General features: G+C 39.2%; 2 protein-coding genes and 1 long non-coding RNA gene across 5 annotated transcripts in view; 2 read left to right on the top strand and 1 right to left on the bottom strand.

Moving 5' to 3' along the window:
* The first annotated feature begins 475 nt into the window (after nt 1-475).
* On the top strand, nt 476-4,427 carry LOC135491449 (uncharacterized). Its single transcript, XR_010447829.1, has 5 exons — nt 476-1,257; nt 1,942-2,001; nt 2,353-2,428; nt 2,636-2,706; nt 2,927-4,427. It is a non-coding gene; the product is annotated as an uncharacterized LOC135491449 (long non-coding RNA).
* Nucleotides 4,428-5,912: 1,485 nt separating this feature from the next.
* On the top strand, nt 5,913-17,545 carry LOC135490670 (uncharacterized). Of its 2 annotated transcripts, XM_064775999.1 has the most exons (8): nt 5,913-5,965; nt 14,241-14,394; nt 14,645-14,904; nt 15,135-15,427; nt 15,712-15,901; nt 16,328-16,499; nt 16,718-16,866; nt 16,965-17,545. In XM_064775999.1, exons 4-8 carry the CDS (start codon nt 15,287-15,289, stop codon nt 17,006-17,008), a joined length of 696 nt encoding a protein of 231 aa, XP_064632069.1. In that variant the 5' UTR covers nt 5,913-5,965; nt 14,241-14,394; nt 14,645-14,904; nt 15,135-15,286; the 3' UTR covers nt 17,009-17,545. The 2 variants fall into 2 exon arrangements, with proteins under 2 accessions (XP_064632069.1, XP_064632070.1); XM_064776000.1 differs by lacking the exon at nt 5,913-5,965 and having other exon boundaries at nt 12,543-14,394; nt 15,135-15,398; nt 16,965-17,544.
* The window catches only part of LOC135490671 (uncharacterized), a 78,556-nt gene continuing 65,381 nt past the window's right edge, over nt 6,135-19,309 (bottom strand). The window contains exons 1-4 of one of the 2 annotated variants that reach the window (XM_064776002.1): nt 11,646-11,735; nt 8,166-8,591; nt 7,086-7,312; nt 6,135-6,521 (exon numbers count right to left, since the gene is read on the bottom strand). In XM_064776002.1, the coding sequence (XP_064632072.1) occupies nt 7,154-7,312; nt 8,166-8,585 (579 nt within the window). In that variant the 5' untranslated portion in view covers nt 8,586-8,591; nt 11,646-11,735 and the 3' untranslated portion in view covers nt 6,135-6,521; nt 7,086-7,153. Of the gene's footprint in view, nt 6,522-7,085; nt 7,313-8,165; nt 8,592-11,645; nt 11,736-19,309 lie in introns of those variants that run through there. The other variant, XM_064776001.1, reaches the window with a different exon arrangement.

Below are 19,309 nucleotides of genomic sequence, written 5' to 3'. Positions count from 1 at the left end.
AACCAAAATTCAGCACCAGAGGCTATGTGATATAGGGGGTTATATGTACCAAGTTTCAAGTTCATAGCTTTAGTGGTTAAGAAACGTGCCATAGTTTACACTCTAATGGCCAATTTACGCCATATGACCTCTGCGACCTTGAAAACAAGGTCAAATTAAAAACCCGTATAATATAAAATGTATATTTGCTATGAGTACCTACAACAAAAGTTTTATCGAAAACAAGTCACTAATAAGCGAGATATCACACTTTTTAGATATCGACATTTGGCCCCCTGGTGGCCAAACAGAGAATCAGATCGGACCGAAAATCAGTGTCAGAGGTCAGCTGACCTAGGGCATTCTGTGTACAAAGTTTCAAGTTCATAGCCCTAGCAGTTAAGAAACGTGCCACTGTTAGGATACGACGACGACGACGACGACGGACACAGCGCTATCGTATAGACTCCCCTTACGGTGAGCCAAAAAGGTGTTTTTGTGGTCATTTTGGCTGTTTATTTCGAGGGTACGGTAGGAGGTCATCGTTCACTCGATAACTCTTTTTAAAATGAAATAAAAGCGTTTTAAGATACATGATATGAATTGATATTAATATTCGTTAAGTGGGATTGTCGGTGGACGTTCATTGTTGAACAGTTGTGCTGGAATTACGAAAATATATCGATATCGTTGAGAGTTCATTCATTAGGGGCCTGTTCTCAATTTTCCTTACAACGCCTCTAGCACTGGGCAATTGCCACCATCTTGAAAAGCAGTGCCGCGGATGGCTATCGCATCGCCACTACGCATGAGAACACGATGGCTGCCCTGCGCTGCATTGATAGTTCGTAATAAATTCACATAAAAACACACCAGAAGATCTCCGATTTTATTTACAAAGATCATATTTTGTTATTTATTGATAAAACAAGCCATTTTACCACAGCAGGTGACACATTAGGCCTGAATAAGACTTTAGAATTTGAAGTGGTGGTGACGATGCCGATATCCAAGATGGCGGAATTATACCAGTGGTCAAATCTCATCTATTTTGGGTAATTGCATCATTATTTCTTTTTGTGATTGGTGATTTGTAAAATTGAGAATGATTGAAAAATCAGTATTTTTTCACCCAAAGGCATGAGTGAACATTTGATAAGTTTATTGTGATTTAATTGGTAATTTGGTCGACATTTTGACAATTATATTTAGCAATATTTCGATAAATGCGGACCTGCTTCTTCCTCTTTTCGTAGTGACGGTGTTTCGATAACTCAGGTCAGTTTCACGGCAAAAATAAGTGGTAGTTTTGAAATTCGAATGTGCATTTATTGATGTAACGATAAAGTACATTTCCGAGAATAATTAGTGAAAGTTTCAGTAGGTGTCGATTTTTGTAAAGTAGTGTATAGGCGATGGATTGGCTCAGCCATGTGCTCGTCGTGTCAGCGGGGCGCAAGCCGTCATGGGGGATGTAGGCTACACTACAATGCACGTGATTGATGGTTGAACATTCACTCTCGTTGACAGTGTATTATTGAAATATTTGATTGTGATGATGGTGTATTGTACTAGGCCTTGCATGCTCCCAACGTGTGGCATATTTCACATTGATACTACCACTACCAGTATCAATTACAAAAAAATAGATTGTGAGTAACAATAGGCCTACAATACAATCAATCAATGCTACATGTCATGAGGGTGGGAACGGGGAAGGGGGGGGGGGGTAACTGTCTCGACGTCCCGTTAGGAAAAAGGCTTATCCCGTTTCCCAATATGCAATTTTAGCTGAATCGTGACGCAAAACACGGCTTGTCTCGAATCCCGCTAAAATAAGGGTGTCTATCCCGAATCCCGACAGTTATTTTCGGCCCATCCCAGTGTCCCGAAAATACCCGTTCTCCCCCTCATAAATAGTAGACCATATTGTCACATTGATGTTTTCTTTCATTAATACAGTTAGACTTCGAGATCTACATTTTCGACAAAGGCCTGGTGTAAATTACGTACTTAATGAAGGTAATATTAATTTCTTCAAATTTGAAGCATGACGTTAATGGGGTACCAGCACAACTTCATTGACTGCTACGTGGCGCTGGTGGTAACTAAGGTATTGCATCGCTCATATCACTTGAAAAAAACATTTACCCTAGTTACGACCAAAGCTGCTTAGCAGAGGGCGATACCTCATCAGGAGCGCCACAATCATATCATTGGTGTGAAAGCATTTGTATGAAGTTTTTCAGTTCTCAATGTGTTCAAAACCTTAATTGTGAAATTGTGCACTTCGAATTCAAATTTACGTCACTACGTTAGTTTGACATCCATTGATGTCACGGTAATTTCACTGTTATGCTGTGCTGCTTTCAGGTTTAATGACACGAATGAGTACAAGTACATTACATTTTTCGACGAAGGCCTTCTGTAATTTCATACGCTTCTTACGGTTAGTATTGATTCATAATTTCTAGTAAAAAAGTTAATTTTGAAAGTGAAAAATATGTTACAATACAATAGACCTGCAAATACCATATACGCAAGTTTTGAACAAATATCACACATATTCCCCAGTTGACTTGTGATGATATTGATAATGGTGGTGGTGGTGTTATCATGTACATGGCTTCTAACGTAGTAAATGTTTTCTTTTCAGCAACATTCAATAGATTTATTTACTGTATTATCATTTCGACCAAGGCGAATTCGACACTTCAATTACACAAGGTTAGTAACTTTTGTTCACAAAATCCAAATGGAGGCAAATACAGAACAATCAAACTTAGTCATTCCAGTCAGTTACTGAAGCACAGTGAAAACTGTCGGGAGCAGTGCAACTGATGGCATGTCAAACTTCCAGTGACTGTCCCTGTCCATATATTTCAAGACAGTACAAATCTTGTAATCATTTTGTTTATGCAATGTACGTTATTATGTATCATTTCAGCACAATCAAACTTAGTCATTCCAGTCAGTTACTGAAGCACAGCGAAAACTGTCTGAATTAGTGCTGCTGATGGCATGTAATTACTCTACTACCACTACCAGTGACAGTCAATGTCCATATATTTTCAAGTGTGCGAAATTAGTACTCGTCTACTTCTTAGTGTTATTTGAATGCAATGTATGTTATAAAAATATTTTTTCAACACTATATCAACATTCTCATTCCTGTCAGTTTCTGAAAATCAGCTAAAGCAATCGCTACCAATGCAGCTGATAACAGCAATTCTTTTTGTTCCCAATGCCCATCCATGACAATATATTTCACGCATGTGACAAGCATGTGACAATCATGTAATCGTCCTGTTTTTTGTGTTCTTTTCATGCAATAAATAAATTCAGTATTTTCAAATCATTGGTGCTACAAAACTATTCTCATTATAGATTATTCATATTTTATAAAATGCTGTCATGTCAAATTTTGTGTCCTATAAATCATTATGAAGTCGGCATTTTATATACAACTTTTGTACTCCTCCTAAATAAACATACAAATCTTGTTTTATGTAAACTTTGTATATGTGACCCGTCACAGCAAAACCAGGCGCATGTCGCTCTGAGCTTGGCAGGTTGAGACGGACTGTTTGTTCATTTATCTATTGTCTGCCTTTTGTAAAATATGAGCACATCAATTTCTTCCATTATCTCCTGGTGTCATTTAGGCTCATCTTCTGTGCGACATGTACCTGGTTTTGCTGTGACGGGTCACATATTCTATAGATATACAACACTCTAATGTCACAATGCCTCTCTCACTCGCTTTTATATAGCAAGATGTATGAATAAACATGACACACCAACTATGTACAAAATTGCTAACAAACTGCACCATTTGTCAGTACACCACATGAAATACAGAGATATGTCTTAATTCTAATCTTTCATTAGCGACACCATTTCTTACCAGAGTGCCTCCTTCATTCATACATCTTGTACTTTAACTCAAGATACCCATCTTTGAATATTTTTAGTATACCAAGTACTACAATGTCAATGTATTGAAGTCATGTTCTTGTAGTGTTATTGGCTTTCTATTATCTTGTCAAAATACCACTTGGTTCTCGCAAAATCTCAATAAAAACAAATGCTATTGCATGTATTGCATATTCTAACAGCTATCCACTGTATCGATTTATCCATCATCTGTACTATTTGTCACAAAAATGTTATATTATGTAAATCATATTTCATTACATAATGCACACTGCCAATTACTGCTGAACCATTCATATGTCATTTAAATAAATAATTTTCAACTTTTTAAAACCGTCTTATAGTACTGTTCTTGTCACTTAGCTGAACCAATTGCTCTATAGCATGAAATTTCCAGAAATGCCCCAGGGACTGAAAAGTGCTGTTTTAACAGAGAGGTGTCCTAAACTGAGAAGTCGAGTTGAATGGAAACAACCAATTTGGAACCAAAAACTACTGTCCTTATTAAAGAGGTTGTCCTAAATAGAAAGGTGTCCACAAAAAGTAGGTCCACTGTATATGAAAGTACAAACCCTGGTACATGTAGTGACATCATCTACTCCTCGATGTGGACACCTGCAAATGCAGCGACAATGTCACATCAGTTATTTAATTCATCGTCCTTTGTGCAGATGGCACCACCCATCAAGCATGTTGGTGACGAATAGTGTCGCAGCATTTCGTCACCGAGCTTACACGAAAATGCACTGTCATTCATTCAGCCATAAGTGCAAGACTGTAGGGTTGTTTCCAACCAAAACATGTTCGAAATGTGTCAAGCATTCGGAACACCCAAAGACTGATTAGAGAAGTCAAAATTGAATGGAAACAACCAATTTGGGACCAAAACCAGTGTCCTTATTGGAAAGGTTGTCTTTAATAGAGAGGTGTCTACTAACGGAGGTTCCACTGTACATAATGTAGGAACCCTGGTTGTGACATTGTCCACTCCTCCAGCTGCACACCACCAAATCCACAACAATGTCACACCAGTTATTTAGTTCATCATGCTTATGGTCATTGTACTTTCATCTTATGTAAAATGTAACTTTTTACACGGTTTCAATAAACGATTTGTAATTTGTAAATTATAAATTTCACTAATAATTTGACGCCGCCAATTCCACTGGTCTTCGAAATACGTAAGCTACACTGTTGACGACTATGACACTCCTCACAAACCACATTGTGAATCAGACGCCGATAGGCTTGTTTTATTCATTTCGCATTTTACATGAGACGAAGGACTTAATGAACAAGATAACGAACTTTAATGAAAACTTAAGTTTTATTACGATAGGACAAATACTGGCAACGCAATTCGCATTTCAATTCAACAACTGCCGAGCATCCTAGGGCTAAAACTATCTTCATTCATAGTCAATCTCGCCATTTAGCTAAACGGACCTGAAACAAATCGATTCAGCGTCTACACTTTTACTCCGATTTGTCTCAAAATTGGTGACAAAGAGGCTGAATGTACTGCAAACAATTCCTCGGAACCAAATTTTAAAAAAAATGATTTTAAAGATATTTTTTAGTGTAAAATGCCCGTTGCTAGGCATGGTTGCTAGGCACATGCTGCCACAAACATAATGACAGAACCTGACAATAAGGGTCTGCTCTCGCGACGACCAATATAGGCCCTGAAAGGCAAGCAGTACCACAAAAGAAAATACTGGGTGACGAACGATCTGTGACTAGAGACACTGACTACCTTTCCCACAAAAGGGTTTGTTACCTGGAATGAGGTTGATTCTAATTATAATGACAATACCTACTATGCTTATTGCAGGTGGCTGAGTGTCCTCGCCATCTATTATCTGAGAAAGACACTATACCACCCTAGCTATAGATCATTCGCAGTATTTTTTATGTTTCAGGCCGTATATCTCTGTAAGTACTTGGTGTATTGAGAAATTGAGACTATATTTGTTATCTGCTCTTTATTTTAAGACCAAAATCTCCACCATTAGGGGATGTTTTGCAAAGTTATCGGAAAATTCCGGAGGTAAGGAGCAAATCCATGTTTCTTAGTTGAACCTTTATGGTTATTGCTTTATGCAGCCGTCAGTGTGAATCCTGTACTCCCTGTCCTGGGGCATATGACAGTTGATTGACGCATTTTTGTTCGGACACCATGACAAACACAATGGATACCTTTGTGTTTGTCACGGTGTCCGAACAAAAATGCGCCAATTAAGTGTCGAGTGCCTGAGGAGGGGGAGTACAGGATTCACATTGACGGCTGCATTATGCTAACATGTACAGTGTAGGCTCGACTATTACATGTTGGTATGATCTGGCCGATACTCAATGATGTTGTTGGTATGGCTTGCAGAGAAATTGAGTGCAATGGGCAAATTGTCCTCAATGTCAGTGATGTTGCTGATTGGTGGTAGGTCATCGACAGAGTTGAGGAACTGTAGTAGTGCTGGCAAGTTGGTGGTGAATTCCTCGCAGTTTTGTTCTTGGTCATTTGTGAGAATTGTAATTTCATGTTCCATCTCTGTGTCTGCAATGCCAATCATGGTTGTTATGATGTCATTTGGTGGTTGCTCAGGAGTCTGAAATACAAGATGTGAAGGTTATGTTTGAATGGGAATTTGTTATGTGGAGTTCTCAATTGAAAGGAAATTTTTAACCAAATTGTCCACATTTTAAATATTTGCCTAGTTCATTTGCAGGGTTTTCTCTTAAAATGTATGCAATTCATTTCTTAAAGAAGTACATTTAGTCATGTTTATACTGCTTAAATTACCAGCTCTTTATGAAATGCATGACAATATTGTAATTTTCCTTCTACTATTGATAGTGATGGTAATATCAGAGGCTGACTGACAAAATTGGAATCAATTGTAGAATGTAGTTTCTTTATAAATTGGTATTCAAATTGTAGAGTGTTTAGTGATGAAAATGATCTGCAGACTCTTGTGCTTCCTAACTTGAGAACTAGTTCATCAACAATACTATAATGCATTGTTTACAGAGCTACAGTTTCCAGGATGCCCTTGTCTTGGCATAAAATTCCTATGTTTGAGGTTGGAAACTGTTGTTACTGGCTCAGCAAGGGGGGACATGTCCCCCCTCTGTATGAAACCCTGAAGGTGGAGGTTCGATCTGTTACTTACAGTGATTGTAGATGATTCAGTGGTGCTGAGATTTGTGGTGTTTTGGAAGCGGCCCACATATGCATTTGTTATTCGCACAAAATCACCAGGTTGGGGGATCGTGGCTGCTGTTGCGGCATCTCTCCAAAGTGAGCATCGAATGCTGCCTGTTTTGTCTTGATGGTCAAGTCTTTGATTGGGACTGATTGTGGTGAATTGCGTAGGTTTACCATGCGAATAGCATCTGCCTGAAAATGGAATTTTGTCAAAAAGATATGGGCATGGAAGACACATCGAAAGTATTTTTTTTTAAAGAATTTATCAATAGGGAACATTACAGGGCTTCCTACTCTTAACTTTTCTTATGAGTATAATGCTGCAGATTTGTACTGTTGTTTGCATTTTTGCAAGTACAATTTCCATAATTCCCAAATCTCTGCTGTAAATTAAAAGTGTGTGTTAAATTCTGAAAATGACTTGCAACTTTCACAAAAGGGATACAAACTTGGGTAGTTTCTGCCGATCTGTCCCGTTTACATTAGCACAGTGGAACCGTGCCATATGAGGCAAGTTTGTGTTTCTTTCCAACGATCACCCAAGTTTACAGGGGAAAAGTATTAAAATAAGCAAATTTGCATCCTTGAATTGACCGATTTTCCACAACAGAGCAACAGTGGATTTTTTGCTGCTCGGACAGTCATATTTTTATATTTCTTTCATAATTTTCTCTTGTAATCTTAACAGCCTTATAGGCATTGTTTGTTAGGTATAAATTGAATTGAATTGAATTGTTTGTGGTTCTCCGAATCCATCTCCACATCGTGCTAATTCACACAACCGTCTCACGTAGAAATTTCCTCAGGAATTTAAAGTAAACGCGACCCAGTCTTCAATATTTTACACACACAAGAAGAACACGCTGTTCCACATTCCCACAAACTAATTAAAAGTACCAAAGTTTGCACACGCGCATATCTCAAATGGGAACTATGCCGAGATCGGTGCACCATTTACACTTGCTTATTTTTGAGAAAGGTAGGTTAGATTAGATTGCTACAGTAGCCGTTTACTATAGTACGAAATGAATTAAGATTGACTTACCTGTGTTACTGTTCCCTCAATTGTCACTGTGGTCTTCAAGGGTGATGATGTTGCCTGTTGAATGGTGACAAGTGGGGCATCAGGTGGGTTAATTATGTCATTGGCTCTTGTTCTCAGTTCGGTTGAGATGACCATTGTCTTGGTTTTGTATATCTTCGTTTTGTTATTAGTTGTGATGTGTGTGCCTTTGGAGGAGTAATTGGTGATGAGGATCGTGTTGTTTGGTATAAATTTCTGTGCATGTGTCTGGTCATAAATATTGATCTTCATGGCTGCAGTCTTGTCAGCTATGGCTGCTGTCCACACGTTTGTTCCATTGGTATTTTGAAATGATTTCTGTGGGCCAACTGCTACGACGGTTGCCTTCAGTGGTGCCTTGATGTTGTTTTGAGGAAACTTGATTGCCTTTGCAATATCCATGTTGATCTGAAAAGAGAAGGGGTTTGTCTTGGGTTATTTTTGGTGTACATACTCTTTATGGCTTTTTACTGGAGATGAAATTGTTTCTGAAATGTAGAAAGTTAGGAAGCTTAGGTCAACATTTATTATTAGATTATTTACAACAAAAACAGCATATTGAAGTGCGTAGACTTGGTTTCTGACATGGTGGTAATATGGTGTGAGTATGCGACAGAAACGACATTTGTTAGGGTCATGGTACATTGTGGGAATGTGTTTAACAAGAAATGTTTTTAAAAAAAAACATAGGGCGTTGGATTTTAAGTTAATGATGGCTTTGTTAGTTTGGAACGAGAGTTGATGGAATATTAGTACTAGTAGGGCTATTGCCAAGGTGGGGTCTGCATCTTTCAGCTGCATCCTCTTTCGCAGAAGCTACATTCACTTGCTAATTCTGGTCTGTCAGCCAAATGACGATGACCCAATCCCCAGGTGTAAAACATGATAGGTACGGTCGGTGTGAATTCGTCTTCGGTTGAAGATGTCAAGTTGGTGACGGCCGTAGTGGAATTGGTTAGACTTAACAACGACATCAACGTAGTACGTGCATTGTGCTCTGTCGGCGTATAGGGATGGCTTTTATCACATGTCAAGGTCCGTCGAAGCTTCGTACAAAATTGTCTGTAATGTCATGCAAAGACAGCGAAGTTGCCAAAAACTAAGTAAAAATCCCGGAGAATTCATAAATCCATCTACCCAGCATCATTTATGGGAATTTCTGACGTGCCAAAACAGTTAAAACCCATTTTTTAAACCAAGTTTTGCCGTAGTCAAGCGTGCGATCCAACCATGCGATATTTTTCCGTATCACACGGTCCGCCTTCTAACACGTTCGATTTGCCTAACAAGAGGCCCAAGGGCCTGGCGCTCAGCTGAAATGGATAAGTGAAGGCAAGGGCCAAGTGTGTGTCGGTACCGTTATTATGAGGCAACGTGAAGCTATAACGTCTACCACGCAGAGGTGCTGATGCGAAAGACCTTCTTGCTATATCAGTGCATGCTGAAGTACTGAGTTGACGTCACCCTGGTATTATGACGTAAAGTCATTTCTATTGCCGTTGCAGTAGTGGGGTGTGTGATGACGTCAAGGAGTTGTGTGGTGACGTCAAAGAGTGGAGTCCTTGTCTTCATGCAGCGTAGGTGGAACTAATAACATGCACATGGACACAAGGTACATAATTATTACAGTGTATTTTGTGAGGTGGGGCCTGGTGCTTTACAATGGTCAAATGAACCGACTGTTGTCTGGACATTGATGAAGTGGATGCAGCCAAATGTTTGGGACGGTCTTTTTTGTATGTGAAGAAAAGAAGATAAAGAGTTGGTTAACAAAATGAACTTTATTGGTGCGGCAGATATTTGATGCCTTTCGGCAGATATTTGAAGCGCCTTGCGGCAGATATTTGTTGCCTTGCGGCAGATATTTGATAACGCTCTCCGGGAATGGAAAGCAGTAAAACGAGTAAGCACACCTTACTCTGAATGTGGGAACAGCAAGTGCTTTCCTGGACTTGAAATGTGCCAACGACTCCTCTTGCAATAACCAACAACAGTTGATCTGTAAAAAAAGAGAAGAGAAATTAACACTGACTGAATAAAAAAGGGTGACATAGACGGGGAAATGTACACCACCGGATACAGTCTGTGCTTGATCAGGCATCGGTCAGATGATATCCTGAACAAGGCATCTATGGAAGCAAATCCAGAAAGAGACTTAACCTTCGAAGGGCACACTTATTACTCAGTGAAAAGTCAGTCCTGTGGGCTGTTTTCCAATTCAAAATAAAAGTGTAACCTCTTTAAATTAGTCTCACAGACTGAACCATAACACTCAACAGCCAACCGTGCCCACATGATGTGAGCCGAGAGCTGGGCTTAAAGATGAGCGAGTGGTGTACTACATTTTGAAAATTGTCTATCGTCTACAACATGTGACAGAACAGGATCTAGTGGACTTAATGATGAGGTACTATCAAATAAGTTGTCCATCAAATGAATCATGAGGGCCTGTTGTGTTATACTCTAAGCCTGTCCTACAGGGCTAGGCTATGGTTTTTGTCTTTTTTACAGCTACAGTACAGCGATGCACAGCGCAGTGTACAGACAGTACAGGATTGCAAACCAAAAACATGAGCATTGCTGCGTAACGAAACTGCAGTGGGATTCATACTACGATGTCATAATGTGACTTTCAAAATAATTGTAAACAAACGTAAATGGCGAAATTTGTTGCAAAATTGCCATCCACAACAACTCAGGGACCGTAGCCAAAATGGCCGACGGCGAATTCTCCGGTCGCTAGCGCAGTCCATAAACAAGCATCAATTTTACCAACTTTGGGCGCAAGCTTGGTCATCAAAGTTACAGAACTGTTAGAAATACATCCAAACAACATTTATATACAGTTAAAAGTGCATAAAAATCCCGTTTCAACCTCCGGGCGCTACCTTTTTTTCTCCGCCAGACGCCGGGCCCTACCGGTAGTTATTTAGTGCGACCGCCACCAGAGTGTTTATCACGATCTTTCGCCGTTTTAATCGCGCGTTTTAGGCAGATTAATCAATTATTACATGCATGCATTATATATCACCGAAATGATAATTGCGTAGGCTATTTGAAACTAAGTTCAGATATTATTTTTGATCTTTGAATTGAATTTAGGCGAGTGATTTTTGACACCCGGTCAACATATCAGGACTTGCAAAATTCACGCGAGATCGCTTGCTTCATCGGCACGTTTGAAAACCGAATTTCACAAATTCTACAAATATTTATCACATACCATATGTATCACCACAAAGGTAACTCTCTAGACTATTTGAAACCAAGTTCAGATACTTATTTTCACAAAAATTCGAAGCTATGCAAGCGATTTTTCAGTGGTAGAGATCGACGGAAACAAATTTCTCGCTCTAAAATGACATGAGACGAGCACCAACTTTCGCTAATTTGTGCACAAAATTTCCGCAATATTATAAAAAACTATCGATAAATCTGAATTATATAGACTCTTTTCAGTACCTAAACAAATTTCAGGTACATGGTCATGTTGATTAAAAGAGTATCAACCGATTGAACATGAGAAAGTTCACTCATCTTCATTGAAGCAGCGACTACCGCCATTTTTAAATGGTGGCATCTCTTCTATCGATCGGCCAATCAGCGGCACTGCTTGCAAAAAGCCACCGCCAAATTTGAAATCGCCAAAATTCAGTCAATGTGCCTGCAGCGCCAACTGGCGGTGAAAACTATATCAATTCCATTAAAAGTAAAAAATGAAAAAATATTAAAAAATATTCAGCCACATTTGAAAACAATATTTGCTCTGTGGACCGAGGTAAAAAGGGAAAGAAATCTAAACGCGAAATGACCTCATTCTCTTAATACAGGTCGGATCGCGCTGATTTTTCGTGTTTTGAGTTCACCTTGGGCAACTCCTAATTTAGCACCGTCAACGAAGTGGCTAGGCCTTCCCAATCAGAAATGTCCAATTTTGTCCACAGATGGGTCCCTAGATGGATGGATGGATGGATGGATTGCAGGACGGACACCATTTGAACAGCTATTCTACTAAAAAGTCAAATATGGTGACATGTGATAAACAGAAAACGGCACTCGTGTGTTTTTTGAGTGGAAATATCACACGAGTGCTTTTCTTGGCCGGGAAACCCACTTTTGAGTGGAAATATCACACGAGTGCTTTTCTTGGCTGGGAAACCCACTTCGGTCTCGTGGGTTTCCCGGCCAAGAAAAGCACTCGTGTGATATTTCCACTCAAAAAACACACGAGTGCCGTTTTCTTATTGTATTACATTGGAAAAACTAGAAATTCGTTCGTATCAATCTGTAAATATTATTGTTTACTATTTTTAATTTTTCTGACGGCATTTTCCGAACAGTGCATGCATACAACTCGAAATTTTTGTTGTATTCCCCGGCAATCTTCACTTCACCTGTCAAATTTGCTAATTTTCTTTTATAGAGGTTGCGCATATATCGATGACATTTTTCACAAAGTTGGTTGAAAATTTTTTATAGCTAGGGCGTATAGTATATGACTACATGTATTGATGTACAGACTTTGGACGCCCTAAAAAGTGTGGAGTGATATGCCTACTGCATGATGGTAACTGTAATATGTCTGTAGAATTTAAGTCTGGCATTTTATGTTTTTAGAGTAAACATGATCTATGGTTGTGTATCCTTCAGTAGTTGGCTCATTTACCCATTGTTTGTATCCATACTGTCTGAACAGAGAGAGTATTGAAGACTGACTGATATTTTCATTAAAATCACCTACAAAAATTGCCTTTTGGTAATGTTGATCGGTTTCTTCCAATAGCATTGCAAGATTTGTTTTGAATGACTGAATTGCATAATGAGGTGATCGATAGATAACTATTATTAGCACATCTGCTATGGCACATGCAGCATGTTCAATATTTCTGGTATCAGTTGGGATTGTTTGAAACCATTCCAACATTTGGTGATTATAAATAGCAACACCCCCATGTTTCTGATTTTTAAAATGAACATATTCCTGATTATCATCAAAAGATTCTGCTCGTGTTTTATGAAAGGAATTAAAATGATTCAATTGGCATGTATTGTTCCTGTGATTCTGTCAAACAAATAATGTCACTGTTTAGAAGACGTTTGTCATTTTTTAAATCTTCATAGTGATTTTGCAGGCCTTCTATGTTGTGAAGTAAGATGTTAAAATGTTGTGGAGTAGTTGTGGAGGGCAAAAGTTTGGGCATTGAAGCTATTGAAGGTGCAATTCTTTGATCACAGTAGATTTGGTTTTCATCAAAATCTTCAACAACAAGTCCCTTCGAAGTAGACACACGACTTAGGGCAACATATGTTTGTCCTGGCATAAATATCTTTTTCATTGATACTACAGCTGTTGACATTGTTAGACCTTGTACTTTGTGGCAAGTACTTGCCCATGCAAGTTTCAATGGTAGTTGTCTCCTGACTATATTGTGGTTCTGTAGATGATCATCTTGAGGCTCTATTGGAATGCTCGGGAAATAACTGTTGTTATGTGAAGATCGATATTTCTGCCCAACTCTTTTTTCGTCAAAATGAACATAGACTTTTGGCAATTCATTTTCATTCTGGCATTCTATATTAGTTACTTTTCCAACTACACCATTAACAAGACCATCAGATACATCTATGTTGCAAGTCAATTGAACACGAGCACCAATTGCTAAAACCAGTGATGACAATAGATAACTGTCTTTAAGTAGTGTGGTTAAGTGTCGTAATGTGAGTTTACCTGATGTCTTATCGCGTTGAAAGTCTTGAGCATTTATTTTAATCAAGTCTGTGCAATTTGTTTGAATAGCATTTAAGTTGTAATTGTTGACTTGAGCTCTTGTAGGATATATGTGCAGGGCATCAGGGTTTTCTCCAGTTTCACGCGACTGTAGTCTATGTCAGCTTTTTGCAGTGCATCTTTTTTGGTTCTAGTACGTATTCTATTCAACAATTTAGCATAACACTCATCGTTGGAATGTCTTTCATTGGCAGTTAATTCTGCAATCTGGAATTCACCTGTCCAGAAGTCCATTTCAGATTCTGTATACAATGCTTTACCCTTAACAGGTTGTAACTGATAAAAGTCACCAACTGCAAGAATGGATACGTTTCCAAAGAGTGTGTTTGTTCCTGTTCCTGACAGTGACGATGAAGACTGGGAGCCATGTGAAGATGATTATTGTCAAGAATTTGATGACTCGCTCCTTGATGATGAAAATGTGTAAGTGTTTGTTGTAGCTTTCTTGAGAAATTGATTCTTTAAAACAATTGAATTGTATTAGAGTGAATGAATAGAATGATGGTCATAAAAGTACCGGTATGGCAGTTTCTGGGACCTGTTATTAGTGTTAACACTAATAAAACTTTACTTTTTTCATGAAGGACTCACTAATGATGCTCTACAGTGAGTTTATAAACTGATAAAAAACAATCATTGTCAAATCTTTAACCATAATTATTTACTATTTCAGATCCGGCAAACATTATGATTTCGACAATGAGTATGAACAGCCCTCCCCTCAATATGAGAGAAAATTCATTGTCTTTGAATCAAGCTTGAGGCTTCTGTTCATGTTTTGTCAAGTTTGCAGGGCACCATGTCGAGTCGCACTCCGTACACTTGGCACAGCTGTGATGGTGATGGCGATTTGTGAAAATTAACATCAACAGGAATGGACATCACAACCATTTAAAGGACAGCTTCCCATTGGAAATTTGCTTTTGGCTGCAGGTAGGCTACATACATATGCTGCATGATTCTTAAAACATTAGTCGGGTCAATATACGAAAAAACATGGAACAAATTGCAACAAATGATTTTTTCGATGTTTTCTATGCTATTGAGATATGGAGAATAAAAAATAAAAAATAGGACCACCGGAAATACCAAAACAAGGGTAAATTCATAAATCCTGAAAGAAAGCCAAACCAGTATTATGATTTCTCATTAAATTGTTTCAGGAATTCTATATTCTGGTTCAAGTCCAGTAAGAGGACTCAATATCCTGAAAAACATTGGTGTGGCAGTGATAAGCCGAAGGACATTCTACACTATACAAGGCCTCTACCTCATACCATCAGTGTTCGCAGTCTGGCAAAGGAAGCAAGACAGTATGTTTAAGGAGCGAAAGAGGAAACAACTGTCCTTGGCTGGAGATGCGAGGTGTTGCTCGCCAGGCCACACTGCCAAATATGGGAGCTACAGTTTGATGGATGAGTCAGCCGGTAAGGTGCTGGATGTAAGCCTTGTACAGGTACATGAGTAATAGTGCATTGCAATGTCAACATGACAAACCTTCTGGAACAAATCAGAAGTCAATATTCCATCAAAATGGATTGCTGACTTCCCTAATGAAATTGATTGTTCACTGTCAGTGTTAACTTTACACTTCACTTACAATTTTATAGTGCCATTCATCCTCATACAGACAGATAACTTCCCCACATTGATCAGATCCTTCTCTATATCCCAATAGTTATTACCAGCAATAGGTTTAAAAACATGAATAACATGGTTTATTGGTTACTTATTTTTCAGTCAAATGAAGTGAAAAATTCTTACTGGATGGACCTCGAGGGTTTGAAACGTAGCATGGCACTACTTGTTACCGAGAAGAAATTGGCAATTGCAGAGATGGTCACAGATCGGCATTCACAAATCAAAAAGTATCTGAGAGACAAATGGCCTGGAGTACAACACTGGTTTGATTGCTGGCATATCGCGAAAGGTGTGTTATTGCAGGATACTCGCAAAATGGTCCCAATCAGTGTCCAACCATATCTTCTGGTGTGCTGCCTCAAGTAATGGGAATGGTGACTTGGTTGAAGCAAAGTGGCTCTCCATTCTAAACCATGTTGCCGACGCACACGATGGGCATGGGGATTTGTACCCAAAATGTCTTCATGGTCCTCTAGAAGACAGAGAATGGATCAAGAAAGGTTCGTTTAAAGTTACGTTTTAAAAGGAACTTGCAAATGCCATAAAGCCCATGCTATGAATGCAATTTGTCTTGAGAATTTTTGTTGAATTATTTCATACCAGCACCAGCATGACTGACAAGTAAGGAGTGCCCTCAATCAAAAGAAAAACAGCTAGTCATTTGGCCCTGTTAATTCTTTGTTCCTTATTACTTAAACCAGTATTACTCTTTCAGGTAGCAAGGCCCACAAGGAACTTACGCTGATTCTCACTCAAAAGATATTGCTCAAGGACATCAGAAAGGTTTCACCAGGAGTACAGACTTCATCTCTTGAGTCGTATCACAAAATTGTTGGTTATTTCGCTCCCAAATCCCGCCATTTCTTCTATGAGCCAATGAAAGCAAGGTATGATAGACTACAATGTATTCTCAGGGGTCAATACTAAATTAGAAAAAAATTTCATGCAATGCTTTGAGTGAGTGCTATCAAAGCCCACTTTTCCTTATTCGTGATGCAACTGAACTTTGTTCTTGCACTCTACTTGGACTATAAGGCGTGAGGCGAGTAAAACATTGATTGAAAGCATTGACCAGTCATGCCAGTATTACAAATTCTCTTTACAGGTTACTGCTCGCCACACTCCACTTTAATGAAAATTCAAATCGGAAACAGCGTATGGGACAAGATGAACAGCCGCAGTGGTCGATTTCATACCCCAAGGGGAGAGGAGGAGCTGCAGTAGCAAAAGAGGTCAAAATTGAATCAACATATGGTAGGTATAACGGCCAGCATCGTTACTTTAGTGCTAGCACTGCAAGAAACAAGAAGAAACAAGATTACTTGTATTTATACTTCCCTTTATGTTTTCAGACTATGTACAGCTAATTCTGGAGGACCTGCTGAAGCGGAGATGACCTGCCATCTTACAAATTGGCAAGAGATGCAAAGGACAAGTACCAAGTGACTCATCCTATTCCAGGTCCAGTGTGCTCAAAGTACGACAAGCAGGACAAGATGAAAGTTGTAGAAGAAACAAAAACGAGGTTTAACAAACTGTAGAGTTCATTCATAGCACCATCAGAGTTCACTATCACAGATCAATTGAACGGTCACACCAAATCAATTGAACGTAGGATACTTGAATCCTGTGTACCCGTCATTGTCCGGAGCAGGCCAAGCAGCACGTATCTTGTCCCGAGCACAAACAGGGAGTGGCAAACGGTTCCTTCTCCCCAACCTCTTCCAAACCCAACGGACAAGGTTCCTATAGGCCACGTATCGATATAACCTGAAATTGTTGGGAAGAAAACAATGTTTGTACATTTAATTGACAGTTTTTTTTAAATTTATTGAAAACTTGTAATATTATTACTAAATACATGTAGATACATTTTATTATATCTATTTTCTATATTTCTAGTCTTCAAAGGGAGAAAAAAATCTCATTTCTGAATTGATATTGCCTTTTCTTGTCTTCAATTATACAGCGATGGAGGTGGTCATCATTACTTACTTGTGAAAGGGCTGGTCATCGCCTATTTGTCCCTGCTCTTTGATGTAGTGATACATCGACATTTCCAGCACCCATCTATCAAGACAGGTGCTGGAAAAACCTGGGTGTTGCGTGATGCACTCTACTTTCAGCTCATCCTTCTTGGCCTGGACTGGTGAATAGTCTGAGCAGCACAAGGATTCCCTCCCCTTCTCTTGTGGAGTGCAGACACCACAATGACACCTACAAATACAAGTATAATATAAATGTTATTGTTATACTGGTGGAGACAGGGATGGAAAACTCAACAATTCGGGAGTCGATTTCTAATCTTCTTTTAACACCATAACATGGGGTTTTCTGAAATAGTACAAACATGTGTCACAATCAGAAACAGTACATCACAACCATACTTGTAGTATACAAATGTCCTCAAATTTGTCTTTCCTACAACATGGTCTTACACGGAGAACTAAAACCTACATATTACTGTCACACAGATCATTGAAAGCAGTCCTAAATATTCTCACAACTTAGTACATGACATAATGATATTGGTACTGTAAAATCGCTGGGAGACGTTGCTCCTATACACAGAGTGCATGCTCAATGCATAGATGTACGCATCGCACGAGGCGCGCACTCATCGAAACTTCTGGCGAAGCATTCAAGACAACGGACAATCAAACCTTGATTTTGATGTACACCTTTAACTATTCTGAATGACAGTGGGCTAGGGGTTTCTATACATATTTTGCTTTTACCTGAATCTTGAAACCTCCCGATTCAAATCATAAAGAGTTACAAAAAAACCCACAAAAAAGAGGGACGAAGTCCGCGAAGACCTTCCCTGACAAATCGAAATGGCTGAAGCGCATTTTACGTCATCGCAACTCACGACGCGGGGTTGTCTCAGCGCGCGCGCAAGTTAAAGTTAGCGAAAGAACATGTCAAAGGTGACGATAGGCAAATAACTGGGAAAATAGGCGCAATATTCAAAACATCCTCCGGGCGCCAAAGGAAGCGCTTATGATTATAACGCGGACGCATTAATTTTTTATGATATAGAAATAGAAATGTCTATAATAAACTAAACTTGGAATGACGGAATATGATGATGGAATATGGGGCGAGACCAATAGGCACAAAAACACAATATCTATTGGTCCTCATGAACCACCTCCTCACTTCCAACGAAATCACTGTCCTCACCATCACACTCTAGGATAGGAACACATCTCTGAATTGAACGATTCCTGAAACCGGTCTTGACTTTGACGCGAACATTGCGGATGACACCGTCGTCTCCAGGGAATACTTCTTCGATTCGACCTAGCTCCCATTGACCGCGCACTGCACTTGGATCAACCAAAAGGACAATGTCACCAACCTGAACCTCTCTGTCCTTCCGAAGCCACTTAGACCTTCTTTGCAATGTGGGCAAATATTCCCAAACAAACCGTGTCCAAAACTGATTTACCAAACTCTGGGTAAATTCAAATCTCTTGTGGAGATTTTTGGTTGGGTTGAATGGACCTTGTGGCGTTTCAGCCGATGCTCTTCCAAGAAGAAAGTGGTTGGGCGTTAAGGGCTGTAAATCATTGGGATCATTTGAACTATAACCCAATGGCCTGGAGTTGACCAGATTCTGGACCTCCGCGAATACTGTGGACATTTCATTCCACGTGAGGGTTTGTTGTCCAACAACTAACTTGAGACCTTT

This window comes from Lineus longissimus, chromosome 7, assembly GCF_910592395.1.
Source record: "Lineus longissimus chromosome 7, tnLinLong1.2, whole genome shotgun sequence".
NCBI classification, from domain to species: Eukaryota; Metazoa; Nemertea; class Pilidiophora; order Heteronemertea; family Lineidae; genus Lineus; species Lineus longissimus.
The sequence above is the reverse complement of the archived record's forward strand: the minus strand, read 5'-3'. Positions and strand labels throughout refer to the sequence as shown.

Coding starts and splice junctions, on each gene's coding strand:
- LOC135490670 (XM_064775999.1), top strand. CDS start 15,287: ATGTTTAAGGAGCGAAAGAGGAAACAACTGTCCTTGGCTGGAGATGCG. Junction 15,902..16,327: donor TTGCTGGCATATCGCGAAAG/GTGTGTTATTGC, acceptor TTACTCTTTCAG/GTAGCAAGGCCCACAAGGAA. Junction 16,500..16,717: donor TATGAGCCAATGAAAGCAAG/GTATGATAGACT, acceptor TTCTCTTTACAG/GTTACTGCTCGCCACACTCC.